This window comes from Loxodonta africana, chromosome 13 (genome assembly GCF_030014295.1).
Source record: "Loxodonta africana isolate mLoxAfr1 chromosome 13, mLoxAfr1.hap2, whole genome shotgun sequence".
NCBI classification, from domain to species: domain Eukaryota; kingdom Metazoa; phylum Chordata; class Mammalia; order Proboscidea; family Elephantidae; genus Loxodonta; species Loxodonta africana.
In genome coordinates, this window is record NC_087354.1 from 60,925,410 (window position 1) to 60,945,857 (window position 20,448).

The 20,448-nt window shown below is 38.9% G+C and overlaps 1 protein-coding gene across 2 annotated transcripts in view; it reads right to left on the reverse strand.

Moving 5' to 3' along the window:
* UNC13C (unc-13 homolog C) overlaps positions 1-20,448 on the reverse strand; it is a 633,353-nt gene that overhangs the window by 54,112 nt on the left and 558,793 nt on the right. For both annotated transcript variants that reach the window (XM_064267528.1, XM_064267529.1), the window contains 2 exons: positions 15,628-15,708; positions 5,657-5,804 (listed from right to left, as the gene is read on the reverse strand). In XM_064267528.1, coding sequence (XP_064123598.1) covers positions 5,657-5,804; positions 15,628-15,708 — 229 coding nt within the window. The remainder of the gene's footprint in view (positions 1-5,656; positions 5,805-15,627; positions 15,709-20,448) is intronic.

The window sequence follows — 20,448 nt, forward strand, 5'->3', positions numbered from 1 at the left end:
GGGATGACATCAAGGACATCATCCATGAAGAAAGCAAAAGGTCATTAAAGAGACAGGAAAGAAAAAGACCAAAACAGATGTCAGAAGAGACTGAAACTTGCTCTTGAATGTAGGGTAGCTGAAGTGAAAAGAAGAAATGATGAAGGGAAAAAGCTAAACAGAAGATTTTGAAGACAAAGTAAAGTGTTATAATGACATGTGCAAAGACCTGGAGTTAGAAAATAAAGAGGGAAGAACAAGCTTTGCATTTCTCAAGCTGAAAGAGCTGAAGAAAAAATTCGAGACACGATTTGCAGTATTGAAGAATTCTACAGTGAAAATGCTGAAAGAAGCAGGAAGCATCAAAAGAAGATGGAAGGAATATACAGAGTCACTCTAGCAAAAAGAACTGGTCAATATCCAACCATTTCAGGAGGCAGCATATGATCAAGAATCAATGGTACTGAAGGAAGAAGTCTAAGCTGCACTGAAGGCATTGTTGAAAAAAACAAGGCTCCAGAAACAGAAGAATACTGAGATGTTTCAATAAATAGGTGCAGCACTAGAGTTGCTCACTCATCTATTCCAAGAAATTTGGAAGATGGCTCCTTGGCCATCCAGCTGAAAGAGAATCGTATTTGTGGCCATTCCAAAGAAAGGTGATCCAACAAAATGTGGAAATTATCCAACAATATCATTAATATCAATGCAAATAAAATTTTGCTGAAGTTCATTCGAAAGAAGTTGCAGCAGTACATCGACAGGGAACTGCCAGAGTTTCAAGCCGGATTCAGAAGAGGACATGGAACAAAGGATATCATTGTTGATGTCAGATGGATCCTGGCTGAAAGTAGAGAATGCTAGAAAGATGTTTACCTGCATTTTACTGACTATGCAAAGGGATTCAACTGTGTGGATTATAACAAATTATGGATAACATTATGAAGAATGGGTATTCCAGAACACTTAATTGTGCTTATGAGGAACCTGTACATAAACCAAGGGGCAGTCCAAACAGAACGAGAGAATACTGTGTGGTTTAAAGTTAGAAAGGTGTGCATCAGGATTGTATCCTTTCATCATACTTATTCAATCTGTATGCTGAGCAAGTAATCTGAGAAGCTGGACTATATGAAGAATGGGGCATCAGGATTGGAGGAAGACTCATTAACAATGTGCAATATGTAGATAATACAACCTCGCTTGCTGAAAGTGAAGAGAATTTGAAGCACTTACTGATGAAGATCAAAAACTACAGCCTTCAGCATGGATGGCACTTCAACATAAATACAACAAAAATCCTCACAACTGGATCAGTAAGCAACATTATGATAAATGGAGAAAATATTGAAATTGTCAAGGATTTCACTTTACCTGGATCCCCAATCAATGTCCATGGAAGCAGCAGTCAAGAAATCAAATGAGGACATATTGTATTGGGCAAATCTGCTGCAAAAGACCTCTTTAAAGTGCTAAAAAGTAAAGATGTAACTTTGAGGACTATGGTACACCTGACCCAAAACCATAATATTTTCAATCATCTCATATGCATGTGAAAGGTGGACAATGAATAAGGAAGATTGAAGTAGAAATGATACCTTTGAATTATTGTGTTGGCAAAGAAAATTGAATATACTGTGGACTGTCAGAAGAACAAGTCTGTCTTGGATTGAAGTACAGCCAGAATGCTCCTTAGAATCAAGGATGGCAAGACGTCGACTCAAGTACTTTGGACAAGTTATCAAGAAGGACCGGTCCCTTAAGAAGGGCATCATGCTTGGTAAAGCAGAGTGTCAGTGAAAAAGAGGAAGACCCTCAATGAGATGGACTGACACAGTGACTGCAACAATGGGATTAAGCACAACAATGTAAGGATGGCGCAGGACCATGCAATGTTTCGTTCTGTTATACATGGGCTTGCTATGAGTCAGAACTGACTTGAGGTCACCAACAACAACATAAGTTGAATTTCATTATTTAGTTCTGTATTCCTAATTTAAGAAAGCATGAGGGAAAAATTTCAAGCAAATTTCATTCATATTTATCATCAAGAATATGTGCACACATAATATGTAGATGTAGGCTATCTAAATTAGAATCTGGTTTCTCACTTCCTAGCCGTGTGACCCTGGGTTTGGTTTCTCCCAGAAGGGGAACCTGAGACGAGCAAGCATTCAGAGGCAAGTGGTTTACCTGAGAAGAGATCCCAGCAAACACTGGTTAGGGGTGGGGAGGTTAAAAAAGAGAAAAGCAATGAAGCCAGAAAAGAGTATGTTATCAAGTCAGTCCTCGACAGGACTGGAGCTCATCTCACAGGTGAACTCTGGAGGTGGTATGGAACACAAGTCAGAGTTGTCGCAGCTAAAGGTTGACGTTTCTTTTATCTGCTAACTTCCTGTCTTTTACCAGTGGATGGCTGCTCCCTGGAGCATTACCTCTGGGCACCTCAGCTTGTACTGCCTGGTGCTGCGCATGTACCCATGGCTCCTCAGGCTGAGAGTGCGGATGCTTGCAGTAAGAAGAGTTAGCTATTACTATTTATTTTTACCATTTTATATTTGAAAAATACCATAATAACAGTATAATCGTTCAAAATTGGATTAAGTAAGTTAGATTAACAAAACTTAAATATAGTAAGTTCTTTGGCTATTTGGTACTATGCTAAGTCCTAACAATTATTTGGATAATTACGACAAATACACTAGAAACTAAGACTTCATTTGTTATTTTGGGCTCCTCAGTCACCAGGTATAAAAAAGGGGTAAGTTGATCCTAAGCCTTAACTGGAAATGGTAACCTGCAGGGAGGAGTATAAACGGAATCCAAGAGGTAGACCCTCATTGCCTTCACTTCAGCACATCCGGTGGCAAATATTCACGGAATAGTATAAATGAGACCCTCGAGGGGTCAGCTTTTCTGTGGATATTTCTCTGTCAGTTAGTGAAACCTCTGGAACGAAGGCAGGACAGGAGCATTTATAAGTCATAAATACAAACCATGGCTTTAGGATCAGTTACAGAAACGAGGATTGCAGTCTCTACTGTATTTTCTTTCTTGTCTCATAAATCTATAATTTAGGTAATTTTAATCTTACCTCCCCCATTACCTCACTATCTTATATAGGTTATGGTGTTGGTGGCTAACTTCATTATTTGGTGTATATGTATATATATGGCTACTGAATATTGAGACAGCACTGAGAGTAGTAAAAGAAGGAAGGGAATGACTATTACTCAGAAATCCTGGATCCACTGAATATTAAATGTTGAGATTTTGGCTTCTCTGCACTTGACAATGTTCATGAGCACATTTTTTTTTTTAATTAAATAATGGTTATGTTATATTAAGCAGTACTATTCTACTTTCCAGCCTCTCTCCGCCTCCCATTTGGAAGTATACACACCTATTTCAGAAGGTAAAAAACAGAAATAGTGAAGTGGAGGAAGTAGGTGACAGTGGAGAACCCTATATTACCACTAAATGCACAAAGAGAATGTGTGAGTTTTTTGTGGCTCAAGGTCACCCAACAGGAGAAAGCTGGGCTTCAGCCTTCCTGCTGGGGCCCCATTCCAGAGAGCTGGCCACTGGAAGCTATGGTTTGTAGGAGGCAGGCACTGAGGGGGTCACTGAAAGGACTGTAGCTGGACCCGATTCTACTAATCAGGGAGCTGTGCAGATAGGAGGGTTCCCAACACTGGGTCTCTCCAAAAATACACATGTGAGAAAGCCAGGATTTGGATACAACCATACAGGGAGCATCAAAGATATCTCCCTCCTTCCCTGCAGCCTCCATCCCCAAAACCCTGAAGCAGAGAAGGACCTAGAAGAGAGCGGAAGGAGGACTAAAGGGCACATCAAGCTCCCTTCGCTCTCCAAGTCCTTTGGGCCTGAGTGTGCCTGGCTGGGGACAGTTGGAGGGATGATGAAAAGGGTAAAGAGGAATTGGAAATAAGTTTCCACAGAGCACAGATGAAGACAGTTATTAGAGAAAAAGCAGAGCCATTTCATATCAGTATTCCATCGATTTTTGTTATGTAAAAAAAAAAAAAAAAAGGCACACTTGGAAATAGCTAGAAAAAGGGGGAAAAAGAATAACCAAGACTAAAAGCAGTTATGTTAAGTTAGTGGGTTATTGGAATTATGGATCCTTTTTCCCCCATATGTTTTCAGTGTTGCTACGCAATACATACAATTAAAAAAGTAGTATGGCAAATTACATATACCGAAGTTGATATGGGTAGTTTTCTCATGTGATTTATACACTAAAACATTGGTTATGCATGTATGAGTATGTATGTGTGTGTGTGTGTGTGCGTGTGTGTGTGTGTGTGCATGTGTGTGTGTGCACACACATACAAGTGCATACCTATAAAAGCTAAGTGAACATTTTTATACGTTGACATTCTCTGGGAATAAAGCTACAATACTGTTTATTGATGTACTAGAATTGCATTCATATTTATAAAGTTCAGAAAACCTTGAGGAGGCAAGAATTCAAGGAGTAATGTTAAAATATTTCTGTATCTCCTGACAACCCCACCTAAGCTCAACTCTTTTCTCCTTAGCCATTCTAAGATGTAATCTAGGTATACACATTATGTTAAAAGGGATGTTTGCAGCATTTAATGGGATAAAAGATACGAAGTATTAAAGACAGGCTAGCACCTACATAGCACCTACCTGGACATTGTCTTTGGTGTAGTAAGAAAAATTAAAGCACTGATGAAGAAAGACACCAATCTGGAATATTTTCATCAAAGGAAAAAAGAAAAAGAAAACCTATTTATGTTCTCTTTCCTGAGGCTCTCTCATGAATGACAAGAAGCCCTCTAATTTATTTTTATTTTTCTGTCTTGCAATTTATTATGTTCTGGAGCTTGAGCCTGCATCTGGCTCTTTTTGACTCATACCAACATTTTCAGTAACCTTTCAGAAATATCAGATTTTAAATGCATATAAATATCAGATCTTAAATGCATATAATTACTAAAATACCCTAAATTACAAAGCAATTTGAAAGAAAGGTTGTTAACATAACATCCTAGAAGCTTATGAGGTGGGAACCTTGCCACATAAAACAGGCACACGTTTCAAATAAAATACCATGCCTGCCTCCTGGCCCATTTCAAAGTAAAAGTTGGATTTTTTCCCCATATATAAATAAGATAAAATGAGATTTTTCTTCCACAAACTCCAGACCATGAAATTTTATATTTGAGGTCAGGATTTGGGAAATTATTATCATTTTTTGGGAAGTTACCAAAACCAGGAAACATTGGATCTTTTGCCCTGAATTGAAGAAAATATTACAGTCTAAGATATCCAAAGCTAGTGTCACTTAAAGTAACTTTATGAAAGTTAAGATAACCAAGAGTCAATCATTCTATAGTTTTAGAATTTAACAATATCTTAATGTTATTGAAATTATTTATAAAATTATAATTCATGAATTGTAAAAATTTTAGTAATTCTGTACCATAATCCTTCTTTTTAACCATGCTTTAATTTGGTACAGTAAAAAATTAAAATATTAAAAAATATTTAAAAGTATTTAATATTAAACATTTAAAAATACTTTGAAAGTATTAAAATATTAATTCTATCTATCATAATGATTACCTCAAATTTTAGTTTAGTTATCAATTTACTTTACCTTCAGGTTCAATGTATTACTTACTCTGTGAAGTCTGAGTGTCTATGAATTTCTTTATCAAGGCATCAGTAGTTTGGGTGTAAAGACTGAGAGCATATCTCAGAGACTGAAGATCTGGGCTTTTCTCCAAGAAATTCTTTTTCAGGCCATTTCCTCCTGCATGAAAGTATTGCTAAAAGGAAAAAAAAATACATATATATATATAGAGAGAGAGAGAGACATTCAGAAACAAACGATGGGAATAAAGCTCTTACTGCTCCTATTATGAAGCCCACCTTGGAAGAATAAAATATCATCTATATAAGTGGGGTAGGTTCAAACAAATAGTGCCACCACACACCCATTGCTAAGTCACCATCCAATTCAGGTTCCATAGATATTTCTTAAGTGAATTCTGGGTTCACAGACCCAAGAGCACTGAAGGCCTAAGCCTTTTCCTCTCATTCATCATTTTGGTTAAGCAAATGGGATCATGAAGACACAGTGGTCAGAATCCTTACAGGATGACAAGTTTTGGTAACAATCACCAACTTGGTTATTGACTTTTGTTTCCAGAGCATGAGAAAGCCCATCTGTTCCCAGGATTGTCAGAATTTCCTAGACACGTATTTTCCAGACACCAGTTTGAGAGTCTAGGCTGGGTACCTGCTGTCTCATCTTCCCCATCCTCTAACTATACACCACAGAGCAGATACAATGCAGATACACGCAGATACAGAAGATGCAGAGTGGTCCTTGGAATCTAACACCCCGACTCTTGCGTGTGATAAATGTAATACAACATTGTAATTTTTTATGTTTTGTCATTGTCATCCAAAAAGCTCAAAACGTTCCTGTATTTATAGGTAAGATAATAGAGAAAGCAAATGCTCTTGGTCAAAAATATGGTCACTGAGGGATGTTAGAGAGGCAGGATTTCTAGAGATAATGTGCTAGAACTAAGGTATTTTTTCTAATGATTTACAGATGATAATACAGTTATAGCATATTTTTAAGGCTAGATTAATGACTCTCTGTTTCTCTCCCTGCACCAACAATGATAAAGAAAATTACAACTCATTGGTATCTGTGGCTCACCATGATCTGCAATTCTCACAGAATGGGATATTTTTAAAAAATTCAACAGATGATTTTGAGAAAAACTCTTAAATGGATATTATCATCCCTCTAGCCCACCTTTTAAGAATTTCTGAGGTAGAACAATTCAGTAAACTAATAATCTCAGTTTCTTCCCCTACTCAGATACAGAAAAATATTCTTGGTATTTGCAGCCATCTGTGAGTTGGAATTGACTCGATGGCAGCAAGTTTTGGTTTTTGGAGTGCACTTTCGAAGGGTGTAATGTAGAGAAGACTCAGGGTATAGGCCAGAGAAACAAAGCAGTGGGGATATAACCTGAAGAAAGATTGTTACAGTTGCAGACACCCTCCCAAAGGAGACAAGACTATGGTCACTTAAAACTCCATGCACTGATTCTAACTGATCACTCTGTGAAAACACAAGTTGTTGCAAAAGTGAAGTAGGTATGGTTGTGAAGATGAGGCACAGAAAAATAGGAAAAGCCTTTTTTTTACACTTTAAGACAAAATATAATATTTAAAATTGTTCTACACCTGAATTTTCTTGTTAAAATATTTTTGCATGCAGAAAATATTCACTGAGGACTATTCGTACAGAAAGGAGCCCTGATGGAACAGTGGTTAAAGTGCTTGGCTGCTAACTGAAAGGTTGGCGATTCGAACCCACCAGGCGCTCCACTGAAGAAAGGTGTGGCAATCTGCTTCTGTAAAGATTTACAGCCTTGGAAACCTTATAGGAGAGTTCTCTTGTCCTGTAGGGTCACAGTTATGAATTGAATTATATCCTTTCAAAATGTGCAACAACTTGGCTAGGCCATGATTCCCAGTATCGTGTGTTTGTCCACCATTTTGTGATTTGATGTAATTTTCCTATGTGTTGTAAATCCTAACCTCTATGATGTTAATGAGGCAGGACTCAATCTACAGGGTTGGGTTGTATCTTGAGTAAATCTCTTTTGAGATATAAAAGAGAGAACTGAACAGAGAGAAGAGGGACCTCAGTACCACGAAGCAAGAGGAGGCAGCAGCAGTGTGCATCCTTTGGACCCAGAGTCCCTATGCCGAGAAGCTCCTAGACCAGGGAAAGATTGATGACAACGACCTTCCTCCAGAGCTCACAGAAAGAGAAAGCCTTCTCCTGGAACTGGTGCCCTGAATTCAGCTTCTAGCCATCTAGACTGTGAGAGAATAAACTTCTGTTTGTTAAAGCCATCCACTTGTAGTATTTGTTATAGCAGCACTAGATAACTAAGACAGTCACCATGAGTTGTAATCTACTCAACAGCAATGGGTTTAGTTTTTTTGGTTATTCATACAGAATTATTTTAGGTACTTTGGTGGATGAAAAGAAATATGATAGTTCTTTTTTTCAAGAAACATAATATCATGCTATTTAAGGGTGGAAAGAAGACTAAACAGACATATTGAAGGGGAAGGTTTAACTTGGTCTTAATTCTGTGCCTCCTGGAAGAGAGATGGTGTGCCCTCTGGAGGCCTGATTACATAATAAACCAAGGAGCCACAGAAGAAATAACTCTCCTAAGCATGAAGAGCACCTCTGGGTGGTGCAAACAGTTAATGCACTCAGCTGCTAATGGAAAGGTCAGAGGTTTGAGTCTACACAGAGGTGCCTCAGAAAAAAGGACTGGTGATCCATTACCAAAAAATCAGCCACTGAAAACCCTATAGAGCACAGTTTTTCTCTGAAACACATGGGGTTCTCTATGAGTCAGAATTGACTCCTTGGCAAATGGTTTAAGAGTGAAGACCAGTGGGGTACACTGAATGAGAACGTGGTGGGGGGGTCCCTTCAGAAGGGAAGACATTCCCACTCTCAGTGTTTCTTGGACAAGCCCCAGTCTTATAAAAAATGAGCATATAAGTGCCAGAACATTATCTATTGAAGAAGAAGGAGGGAGAAGGAGGGAGAAGGAGGGAGAAGGAAGAAGAAGAAAGAAAATCTAAAAGGGTGTTTTGCCATTCCTCAAGACTATTGAGTGTCATCAGGAAAAACTATGAAAGACCTTGAATGAGGCAAAAAAGCTAAGTGGGTGTTCTGTCTAGCTCACTCATTTGGGTTATCTTTGCATTTCATTGTCTTTGAGCTAATTGAAAACTCCGCAAATTTCAGGAAACTGATAACAATGCAAATGATTTTTATCCACAGAAATGCAAATTAATTATTTCTGGTACAATGCAACTGAGTATTGCTCTGTGGATAGATCTGTTTTGTTTCTATTTGTAAATTTATTTCAGCTTTTCTTATCATTTATACATATATGGTTCTTTGAATTCTCCTTTGAGCCGTTCGTAACATCTTACTGGTTTCCTTGTTAGTCGATGAGTTAAATAACATTATTGACATGCTTTATAACTGCATGGAAGTCAGAGTTATTCCCCCTGTAACAAGCTATTCTCTAACAGTGAGCACAAAGCAGCATGGGTGACAGCATTTGTAGGGGTAACCCCAGTTTTTACTGTCTCATTTGTGGGGCTATGGGCCCTGGGCTCACGTGACAGCCTCAGTGGCGGTATCTCATCCTGCATGTTCTCTCTACCCCTCCCTTAACAAGTATTTATTAAGCCTGTGTCATAAGCCAGACCCTTGTGTGGGATGCCAAGGATTTGAAGCAAAAAAGACACAGTACTTACTCTAAAGGAATTATTAGTCTAGTAAGAAATGTAACTAACATGTAAACAAATAACTCCAATCATGTGTGGCAGATGTAAGAAAAATATTTTGAAATACAGATATGGGGGAGTAAAAGTTTCACAGCTTTGGAGCTTATTAGTGGAATGGCTGCCATTTTAACTTCACCAGTCAGTATATAATTCACCACAATGGGGTAGAGAAAGAGAGTGTCCCACATGGTAACCAAGAGAAATCCTGGAAGACCCAGCACTACTTAGGAAGAATGAAAGCATTTGGAGGTCTCACAGTATATTACTTTGCTGTAGCTTAAGAAATGCTGTGTTGCTACTGTTACTCTATTCTCATCACCAGACTGTGCTTCCTGGAAACTACAAATTGCTACTAGGCAGCAGTAAAGAGTCTAGAAGAGTTAAGAGATGACATTGTACATCTAAAGATTCACAACACAAAATATTAAAGGCTCTGAGACCCACTGTGGTAAAGAAATCTGTTTAGCCTTTTGTTAATGTACTTGGTTCCTAAACTTACTTGGCCAAAATATACCTGTGTTATAAGACATATACTAATAATCTCGAGGACAGAAGTGTCCCATGGAATATGATTTGGGAAACTCTAGAATAGAAGAAGGTGACTGGACTTCATATAACTGACATATTTTTGAGGGCCTAAAAGGCTTCACAGAAGAAGGAAACTAGAGTTAGGCTATAAAGGCATAAAGTAGGCATTTGTCTTTGAATGCTGTGATGATTAATTTTTATGTGTCAACTTGGCTAGGCTGTGGTTCCAGAAGTTTTGCCAAACACTAGTTGGTGTTCCATAATGTAATTCAATATAATGTAATTACTTCCCATGTAATCTAAAGTAATGTAATCAATCAATTAGTTTGAAGGGGAGTTACTGAGGGTCTGGTCTACCTTCAGACTATAGATAATATTCTGACTGAACTCCCTCCCTCCCTCCCTCTCTCACTCTCTACTCGGCACTCTTCCTATCCCCTGATCTATGGATCTTGGGACATAAGTCTGCAGAAGTCTCCAGCCTGCCACCTGACCCACAGAGTTTGGGCTTGCTAGTCCTCCCATCCCCCAATCCCATGAGCCAGTAAAAACCTTCAGCTTGCCACCTGACCCACAGAGTTTGGACTTGCCAGTCCCCCTATCCCCCAATCCCATGAGCCAGTAAAAGTCTTCAGCCTGCCACCTGATGTGAGGATTTTGGACTTTCCATTTCCAACAATTGCATGAGCTAATCCCTTGTAGTAAATCTCTCTCTTTCTCTGTTTGTGTGTGTCTGTCTGCTTGCCTGTCTAGCTATCTATCACTGTTCTGCTTCTCTGGAGAACTCTAAGACAAACCCTTTACAATTTCATAGAAAGACTTATGTTTTTACTACTAAGGCGTTATTTTGTAGGACTGTGAAACATGGAGGACTAATCATGAAGAGAAAAATAAAAAAGGTTTGAGTTTGTTCCTGAGTAAGGCCTAAGGGCCTCTCTAGAGATTTAGGTTGTGATACTAAACTAATTTCCTCCATTTTTAGCCATAGAATCTTGTGTGTCACCTCACTAAAGCCTTTTGTACAATATTTAGTGAACAGTAGAAAATTTGTAAGGGCAGAAATGACGGCTTTATCTTATCAGTGCATTTCATAATAGGAGATGTTATGAGACAGAAACCCAGGACAGATGGAAACAATGCCAGAAGAGAAAACAAGTTGCAAGGTGCTAAGAGTGAAAGCTTCCCGTTCAGTGGACACAGACAAGTCATACTTGCCATAGACTCCTCATTCAAAGAGAAAGGGAAATGATTTATATGCTTATGTAAATACAAACTCGATGAAAGTGCTAGTTTATGGAAGCCTCTTGCAGTGTTCAGAATCTGGGTGGCAGCTTTGAAGAGCGTGGTTCTGGTTATCTCATAGGTACAGACAACCAGGAGAAAGGGGCTGCAGTTATTGCACAGACCTTGGCATTCAGAGATTTCGTATTCAGTTTTGACTATTTGCCAGTGACCTGAAGGAACAGGAGAGCCAAATTTGTATTTTGCTGAGCCTTGAGTTTGGAAGATATAAAGTGTGGCTTGTGTGTGGAAGTAGGGGTTTTAGCTTTAAACAAGATGCCTATCCACAGCTCAGGGCACCTGAGTTTATCTCCATTCATTGTAGCAGCATTTTGTGGGCGAATTTTATGCAAAGGAGGACTTTGTGAATGTGAGTTTTAAAGCCTATGGATATCTCTTTCAAGCATGTGAAAAGTTGATTCTTTTCCATTAGTTCTAAACAAAAGACTGGGATTCAGTTTCGTACTGTTCCTCTGCAACCTGCAACATAATCCAAGAAACTCCAGTTTGCTCTGTGCAGATGTCTACTCAGACTGCTGCAAATTAGCAGAAAATAACTGGCAAGATAACAGATGGGACAGGTCATTTCCTTCTCCTTCAGAAAAGAAATTTCCATGCTCTCAGTTGGAGGACTATGGAGAAGTTGAACGTCAGCTGAGTGACATTCTCTCTGCCCTTGGCCCCGTCTTGCTGATTGTTTCTCCACGGACTTGGACAGACAAAGGCAGAAAGCATGTTTTTCAAATTTGCAGTTGAGTCAAAGCTGGAGATTACTACACGGGATGACAAAATCAGGATTCAGAAAGATCTTGGCAGTCTGGGATGGCAGGTCAACATTTACAGGATGCAATGGCAAAGAGAAAAGGAAAAGGCCTGTATTCACAATAAAATGTTTACTGCAAAGTACAGGAAGAGAGTGACCTGGCTTAAGAGCAGTAAATTTTTAAAAGCCGTAAAGCTTCGTTTGATCTCAGGTTTAACATAATATAATAAGCGATGGGGCTGCTATACCAACTAATGAAAGCTTACAGCGCATTAACGTAAGTAGACAGGTCAAGACAAGGGGTACAATACAGCAGCACTCTCCACTGGTTAAGACACAGCTGGGGTATTAGGTTTATTCTAGGCTTCATCATTTACACACAAAAAAACCCCAAACCCATTTTCGTTGAGTTGGCATGGATTTGCTGAGTATGATACAGGTATCAGAAGGGAAAAAAGTGATGATAAGAAATTGCTACCAAAATAGTATATGTATAAACAGGATGTGAATATGCTACTTCCTCCATAAAATACTTTGGAAACCCTGGTGGTGTAGTGATTAAGAGCTACGGCTGCGAACGAAAAGACTGGCAGTTCAAATCCACCAGGTGCTCCTTGGAAACCCTATGGGGCAGTTCTAGTCTGTCCTGTAGGGTCGCTATGAGTCGGAATCGACTTCCTGGCAACAGGTTTCCTTAAAATGCTTTAGTTTCCCTTTTACTGACAAACTCAAGTTCAGGTACTTCACTTGGTGTTTAAGCCTGGATAATGGCTCCAGTCTAATGTTGTGATGCTTAGCCATTCATGATCTGTCACACTGTACCAGACTATTTGAAGTTTTCAGGCTGACCTATACCTTCTCTCAGTTGGATCATGCTTTTCCCTGGACCTAGAATTCCTTTTTTCCATTGCTTTCCCCCTCTTTAACTTCCAAACCCCAAAACTTCCCTCTCCACAAACTGTCCCCTATCCATGCAGAGAGTTAATTGCCCTCTCTGCAGTCCCAGCAGTTCGTCCACAATTCTTTTATTGCATCCCTCATTTCAGGGAATCCCATAACAGACCTGAGTCTTCTGGAGATGTGGGCCTGGGTCTCAAAAGCCCAACTAGGACCATTTCCAATGAGGGTTTCTCTACTGGTCTTTCCATCAGTTTGCACACACGATTAGGTTGTGTGTTATCTGCCTCATAGCTGTCACCGTACTGTGTTTATTTTCAAATACTATTGACTTGTCTGCTTTGGCAGGTAAATGGAATGGCTCCAGGCCCAGTCATCCTACCTGCAGCAGATCATCATAAGTTCTGTTACTTGCGCCACATTCTATACTCTTGACTTGTAGCTGAAACTACATGTTGGTGGTGTGACAGAACAGTCCTGGCCCAATGAAAGTTTTAGTGTTTGTCTTAGCATCCTTTCCCCATCTCCAGTCTCACAACACACACTTAAGAGAGTTAATATTTTCATCAATACTTGTAGAGGATGAAAGATTTAAATTACTTTAAATAATTAGGAGATAATTTAAGTACTCGAGGTAAGGTATTTTAATTTAGAAAGAAGTCATCTCTCTGAAGAAATACTGTCCATGTTGGCCTGCTGCTACACCTTACTTAGGCTTTGTAAACATTTACTGAAATCACATGACAAGAAGAAAGGACTTTGGAGTTCCTTCTTAGTTCTACCATTTACTAGCAGCTCTGTGGCCTTGGACAAGCAACTTAAACCCCCTTAACTTCAATGTCCTAATCTATAAAATGAGAATTTGTCATTCTTGACCTACCTAACACCCAAAATGGTTGTGAGGATCAGGTGAGATGATGTACATACATGAGAGATCTGAAAAATTCAGAACTTTGGAAGTCTGTATTCTACAAACTCTATAGCATTCACTTCCATTTCTCGCTTTCTCATTTTCAGCCTATTTGATTGAACTGATCTCAAGAGAAACTACAGATTATCTCTTTGGCAGCCTTTGGGAATTAGCCTGGGTAGCAACTACTGCTGTGGCCTAAGAACATCTTTCTCATGAAGCCCATGCTTACCTTCCAGTGTTCGCTTTGTTGGGCTCTAGTGCGACATTCAACCTCTAGCTCTTTGAGTTACAACTCAATTCTTCGTGTTTGACATCAGAATTAACGGTTGGTAGGAATGTGAGTGGGACAAAATCCAAGAAGCAGACAAGACAAAGGGAATTCCAACTCTGGCAAACTGATAATGAAGCATTAGAAACAGACAGCAGGGGGTGCCTTGGTGAGCAGAGCACAGGGCCAAGAAAGCCGCAGGGCAGGCAGTACATGGAGGTACCCAAAGAGTTGGCATCACAAAAGCCAGAGAATAGGACTGGAGACCTGGCCAAAGCTCTGAGGTGCAGGATGCCCAGAACCAGACTCCACAAGGATTCAGACACAGCAGAGTGACACAGGCCCACTTATCGGATCTTGGACACCAGACAGTAGTTTTATTCCAAAGAACAAGGCAAGAATCTGGTAGCTGGGACTAAATTAAAAGATTACAGAAGACCTGAACAGTAAGACGGGATATTTGAGCTGGTAATATGTAGGTCAGGAGTATCTGCATGGGGATCAAGATTGTCTCAGAATCTGGGTAGAACCTTGGCCTGCAGGTGGTGGTCGTGTGGCCCCACCAAGAAGAATGAGAGCAACGTGGGTTAGAGATAGGAGCCAGGGCTGTCCACACATGCAACACCATTCCCTATTTCTACAAAACGTGTTTTCTCTCCTCCCCTAAAACCACGCATTAACCTAATAAAATCTATGAAGGGCTGGATTCGAAGACTAAAAACTTTACCTTTTTTTGTCTCCCCTTCATGGAACATGCCAAAGTTCTTGCTTTGTCTACTAGCACTTCCCTGTTCATAGTCATTGGTGCTGCTATAACTCCAAAAGCCAGTCATTTTTTGTTCACATTTTTGAAAATAATTTTTTAAAAGAACTGGTTTTGCAATTTTTCCTGTATTTCTTTTTCAGATTTTCTATTTTTTTTCCTCAAAATTATTTTGCTAAGTTTCCATATTTCCAGGTAAAACTCCAGCTGTATCTAGAAACTCCATTTCTGTAACGTTACTGCTAAATTCACACTTTCCAGTTGCCACCAGATGTCACAAAGTTCTCGCCTCATGACTTTCAGTTTGCAGTTTTCAACACTGCAGCACTGAAAGGCAACCTTTTATTAAATGCTGAAACTGCAAAACAAAAGCCATGAGGTGACAGTTTTTTGACAGCATCTAATTGTTATACAGGAAGGGCTCTGTTTTAATGAAAAGCATTATAATGTCTGTTTCTATCCAGCGGTACCATTCTGTACTCTGCAAATGGTTCATGGCAGCTAACAGTTCTCTACTACGTTGTTCACACATCCTAGGTAACATACGCTTTCCTCAGGGAAGAGTGAGCCACAGTTTAAAGTTAGAGGAGAAATTAATTTTTCAAATTCCGAAATAAACTTATAAACTTTCACATATATGTTATACACACACACACACACATATATATTTTAAAGGATAAATTTAACACACTTCAGGAATGCATTTATACAACACATCCACTATATCCATGGACAACACAGGTCTACAGCTATGTGGGGGAGTATCTATCTCTGAGGCATGAAGGACTGTCTGCATCCTATCCAGGGTGCTATAGCCTTACCTTGATGGTAGCCAGAACCACCTCCATTACAGCACACTGTCTTGGTGTCAGACCCTTGGCATCATCTCGAGTCATGTGCTCCTGGAACACAGGTTGAAAACTGCTTATAAAACAACCAGTTCATTTATTTAACAACTACTTTCAAACAAAATCTGTATAATTCCCACTAAGAAACATTTCCAATTTGAAATATTTTCTTCATATGTCCATTTAAATAATTATTTCATCATATATTTCATAAGTATCCATTTTGTGGAAAAACGAAATGCTAAATGTCTACCTAAAGATGAGTACGTTGATATATATATGGCTTTATTTTCACTTGCTAATTTATTTTAGGAGAAAAGACAGACACCTGGAATGTGTGCATCAAAGCTTTTTCCCCTTAATCCCTGGCTGTATGTTCTGTCACAGAGGAAGGCCAAGCCTGGAAGGGATTTAAGGAGTGATCTTTAGCATCTTCCAGCTACTACTGATAAAAAAAGTCTACTTAAATATTATGTCCCTAATTTATTCTTTCTGGGTCTTCTTAATGCTTATTTGTTACCAGGAAAACCCCAAAGAGTAAACTGTGCTTGACTTTGGAGATTTTCAATATTTTAGAATCTTTTTTCAGTGTTTTTGAGCTGATATCAATATTTTACAAAAGAATTTGGCTCCCCATTCACTATGAACTGTTTCAATCCATCCTTCAAAGCTTATTTAGGGAAATAATGGTAGAAAGTTGGTGAATATAACAAAGGAAATAGGAATCTGTCTAAGAGAAAGAGTTAAAAAATTCCTGAGCAGCCCCTTCAAGTTGATACAACCTTACCAGGGCTACCACTATCCTGTTCAACAACAGCCAACAGATACTTACTGAATGCTTATTAGACTGCCAACACTTGTCTGCTATTCATAAGGTTTTCACTGGCTAATGCTTTTCAGAAGTAGACTGCCGGGTCCTTCTTCCTAGTCTGCCTTAGTCTGGAAGCTCAGCTGAAATCTGTCCTCCATGGGTGACCCTGCTGGTATCTGAATACCGGTGGCATAGCTTCCAGCATCACAGCAACACACAAGCTCCCACAGTATGACAAACTGAGAGACACGTGTCTAGGATGTTTACCTGTGTTTTATTGACTATGCAAAGGCATTCGACTGTGTGGATCGTAACAAATTATGGATAACACTGCAAAGAATGGGAACTCCAGAACACTTAATTGTGCTCATGAAGAACCTTTACATAGATCAAGAGGCAGTTGTTCAGACAGAACAAGGAGATACTGATTGGTTTAAAGTCAGGAAAGGTGTGCGTCAGGGCTGTATTCTTTCACAATACCTATTTAATCTGTATGCTGAGCAAATAATCCGAGAAGCTGGACTATATGAAGAAGAACGGGGCATCAGGATTGGAGGAAGACTCATTAACAACCTGCGTTATGCAGATGACACAACCTTGCTTGCTGAAAGTGAAGAGGACTTAAACACTTACTCATGAAGATCACCACAGCCTTCAGATTGGATTACACCTCAACATAAAGAAAACAAAAATCCTCACAACTGGACCAATGAGCAACATCATGATAAACGGAGAAAAGATTGAAGTTGTTGAGGATTTCATTTTACTTGGATCCACAATTAACAGCCATGGAAGCAACAGTCAAATCAAAAGACGCATTGCATTGGGCCAATCTGCTGCAAAGGACCTCTTCAAAGTATTGAAGAGCAAAGATGTCACCCTGAAGACTAAGGTACGCCTGACCCAAGCCATGGTATTTTCAATCACATCATGTGCATGTGAAAGCTGGACAATGAATAAGGAAGACTGAAGAAGAGTTGACGCTTTTGAATTGTGGTGTTGGCGAAGAATATTGAATATACCATGGACTGCCAAAAGAATAAACAAATCTGTCTTGGAAGAAGTGCGGCCAGAATGCGCCTTAGAAGCAAGGATGGCAAGACTGCGTCTTACATACTTTGGATGTGTTGTCAGGAGGGATCAGTCCCTGGGGAAGGACATCATGCTTGGCAAAGTACAGGGTCAGTGGAAAAGAGGAAGACCCTCAACGAGGTGGGCTGACACAGTGGCTGCAAGAATGGGCTCAAGCATAACAAGAATTTTAAGGATGGCTCAGGACTGCGCAGTGTTTCGTTCTGTTGTGCGTAGGGTCACTATGAATCGGAACCGACTCGACGGCACCTAACAAGAACAACACTTGTAGGTGATTGGGATATATTGTTGAATAAAAGAAATATTTCTGTCCTCCCGGAGCTTAAATTCTAGCTTATATAGGTGCCTTTGTGCGAATTGGAGGAAAAGGCCCCTATGGGTGTACACAGCTCTGAGAATGTGGGGCTTGATCAATGGATTAGGGCCTTTGGTCAGTAACAAAAGGCATCTTTTTTCCTACAAGGGCACAGCTGTGTGTCAGCACACATGGCTTTGAAGTGCAGCATGGGCTGGATTTCACCCACCACTTGCTCCTTTAGCTGGGGACTTTTGTTCAATTTTTGTCCTCTATTCAGGCTCTTTGCTTATTCTATTATTTAGTAGATGCCATGTCTTCCTGAAGGCAATCTCTATGTATGTCTCACTCACTTCAACAGCCTTTTAGTGTCTGTCATGCCAATTGGCCCCTGCTGATAAATAATAGTTTTGATAATGGAATTGCACTTCCTTCAGCATATCTCACAGGGTTCACTCTGCTCAAACAGAGTCATACACATGTGAACATTGCTGAAAACAAAGTGTGATGCTTCATGGACCCATAATAACCGTCTGCATCTTATAGTAGCTCACCCTGATACAGGGATTTTAACTCAAATATGTGCATCTATTTAATATTTTTAACAGGAATATTAAATGCCCATTTAATATTTAAAGAGTGATGGGAAAAAAATTGCTAAATTATAAGAGGAAATGCTTTAGGACAAGTAAATACAATTTTTTTAATATTAATAACTCTCTGGCTTCATCAATCTTGACTGGTTTCGCAATGTGGTCACATTATTTTTTTAAAAGATGATCATAAATAATATATGCTGGTGCTACACACATAATTCTTCCTTATATAACTTCATAGGATTTAACAACTGCTTGTTCAAATATGGGAGCCTGTAAAAGAGGATGGCAATGAGCTATTGCCCAAGTGAAAGCCTGGTTTCAAGTATATTTTCATTAATTGGCTTCAATATTACATTACCAGTCCATAAAGATTTATTAATTTTTTAAAAATTTAGTGTCAAATAAATCTGGTCATTAAGCAGTAATAAGTTGGGCATAGGTGTCATTCAAATTTAGGAGTTATTTTACTCACTATTCATTTATCCAAAATTTTCCCCATTAATTCCTTGGCTTTTTTTTTCCCCCCAGGAAATCTCCTTTAACATTTTATTTTTTATCAAATTCCTTTTTGGTCTTTCTCAGGTACTAATATATGTTGGTAAGTAGCTTATAAACGATTCTATTTGGTTACTACCAAAAAATTAAAGCAGTTTTTATTACATTACATTCATATCTTATTATGAAGTTCATGCTCCAAGAGTATGAAGTACTATAGAATATGTTAAACTATGAATAAACTTGTTTAATGGAAGGACTCTTTATCATAGTCAAATGCAGAAAAACAATTATTTTCCCTTCTTGTTCTATTTTCCTTGATTCTATATTCTGTTAAGTAAGGCTGTTATCTGTTAATATTCCTGAATCTAAGCATCAGTGTAATTATTTTACATAGCACCTTTTCAGCAAATCAAACCTGCCTTCAAACTAAGCTTGAAAGTTTTAAAGACTCAAGGTTTAAAGCAAAAAAACCAAAAAAACAAAAAAAACTAACATTATAATAAAATAAAAACACATAGCTTTGTAAAGTTTGGAGTTCTTTCTGCTATATAGATTTTTAATTTTTGCATAATATCTTAGAGGACTTATGCTCTGTAATTCAAAAAATAATAGCTAAATGGGCTACTAATCCAAAAGTAAAAAAATCAAGGGCCAATAATAGAATAATATGTACAAAACTAAGTTATTTTTCCATAGCCTATGGGATAACAAGATTCTGTTTTTAGTCCTTCGGATTATTTCAATGTTGATGAAGTAACTCTTTAGGAAATTATTAATCATAGTTTGTTCTTAGGTTTTTACAAAGAATTCACAGAATTTAAGATATTTGGGGCTGTAAAAGGCTCTAAAGTGTTTTATTTTCAGTACATTCTGATTTTTCCTGCCCAGTATACATAAACCCTCTGGAGAGCCAGTCCCAATGCCACTCCTGGCCTGTATGGTTTGGTCTGGGCTGGCTGCACACCCAGCACCGACATGGGTATGTGAGTTAAGTCAATTGGCCCATTTCATTCCCAAGCCACAGTGATTGGCTCAGGAAAGGATGACATGACTCTATCAGAGCCAATGAAGTGCCAGTGGACTTTGCTGCGTTACTTCAGACCCAGATTAGCACTCTTTCATACAATATTTGAAGCTGAAAGGATGTAAGATATACAGCAGCAAAAACCATCTTTCAAACAGGAAGGAAGGTTACAGCAATATATCAAACAAAGAGCCGAGCAGAGTTGGAAGATGGTGAGTAGCTGAGTCCCCTAATATTATTTGAGTCCCTGATCAGGCAGCGAGAGAGACCAGCAGCACCCCTGGATGATAAAATTTCATGCAGCAATAAATTATTTTTGCTTATGTTAATTTGGCTTTCTGTCACTTGAAGCTGAAAGAGTTCTAGCTAAAAGAAATATCCAACTTCCTCATTTTATAGGAAACTGAAGCCCAGGGAGATGCAGCAACACACAGATGCTAAAATCATGGCTAGAACCATTTCTTTTGTAATCAGG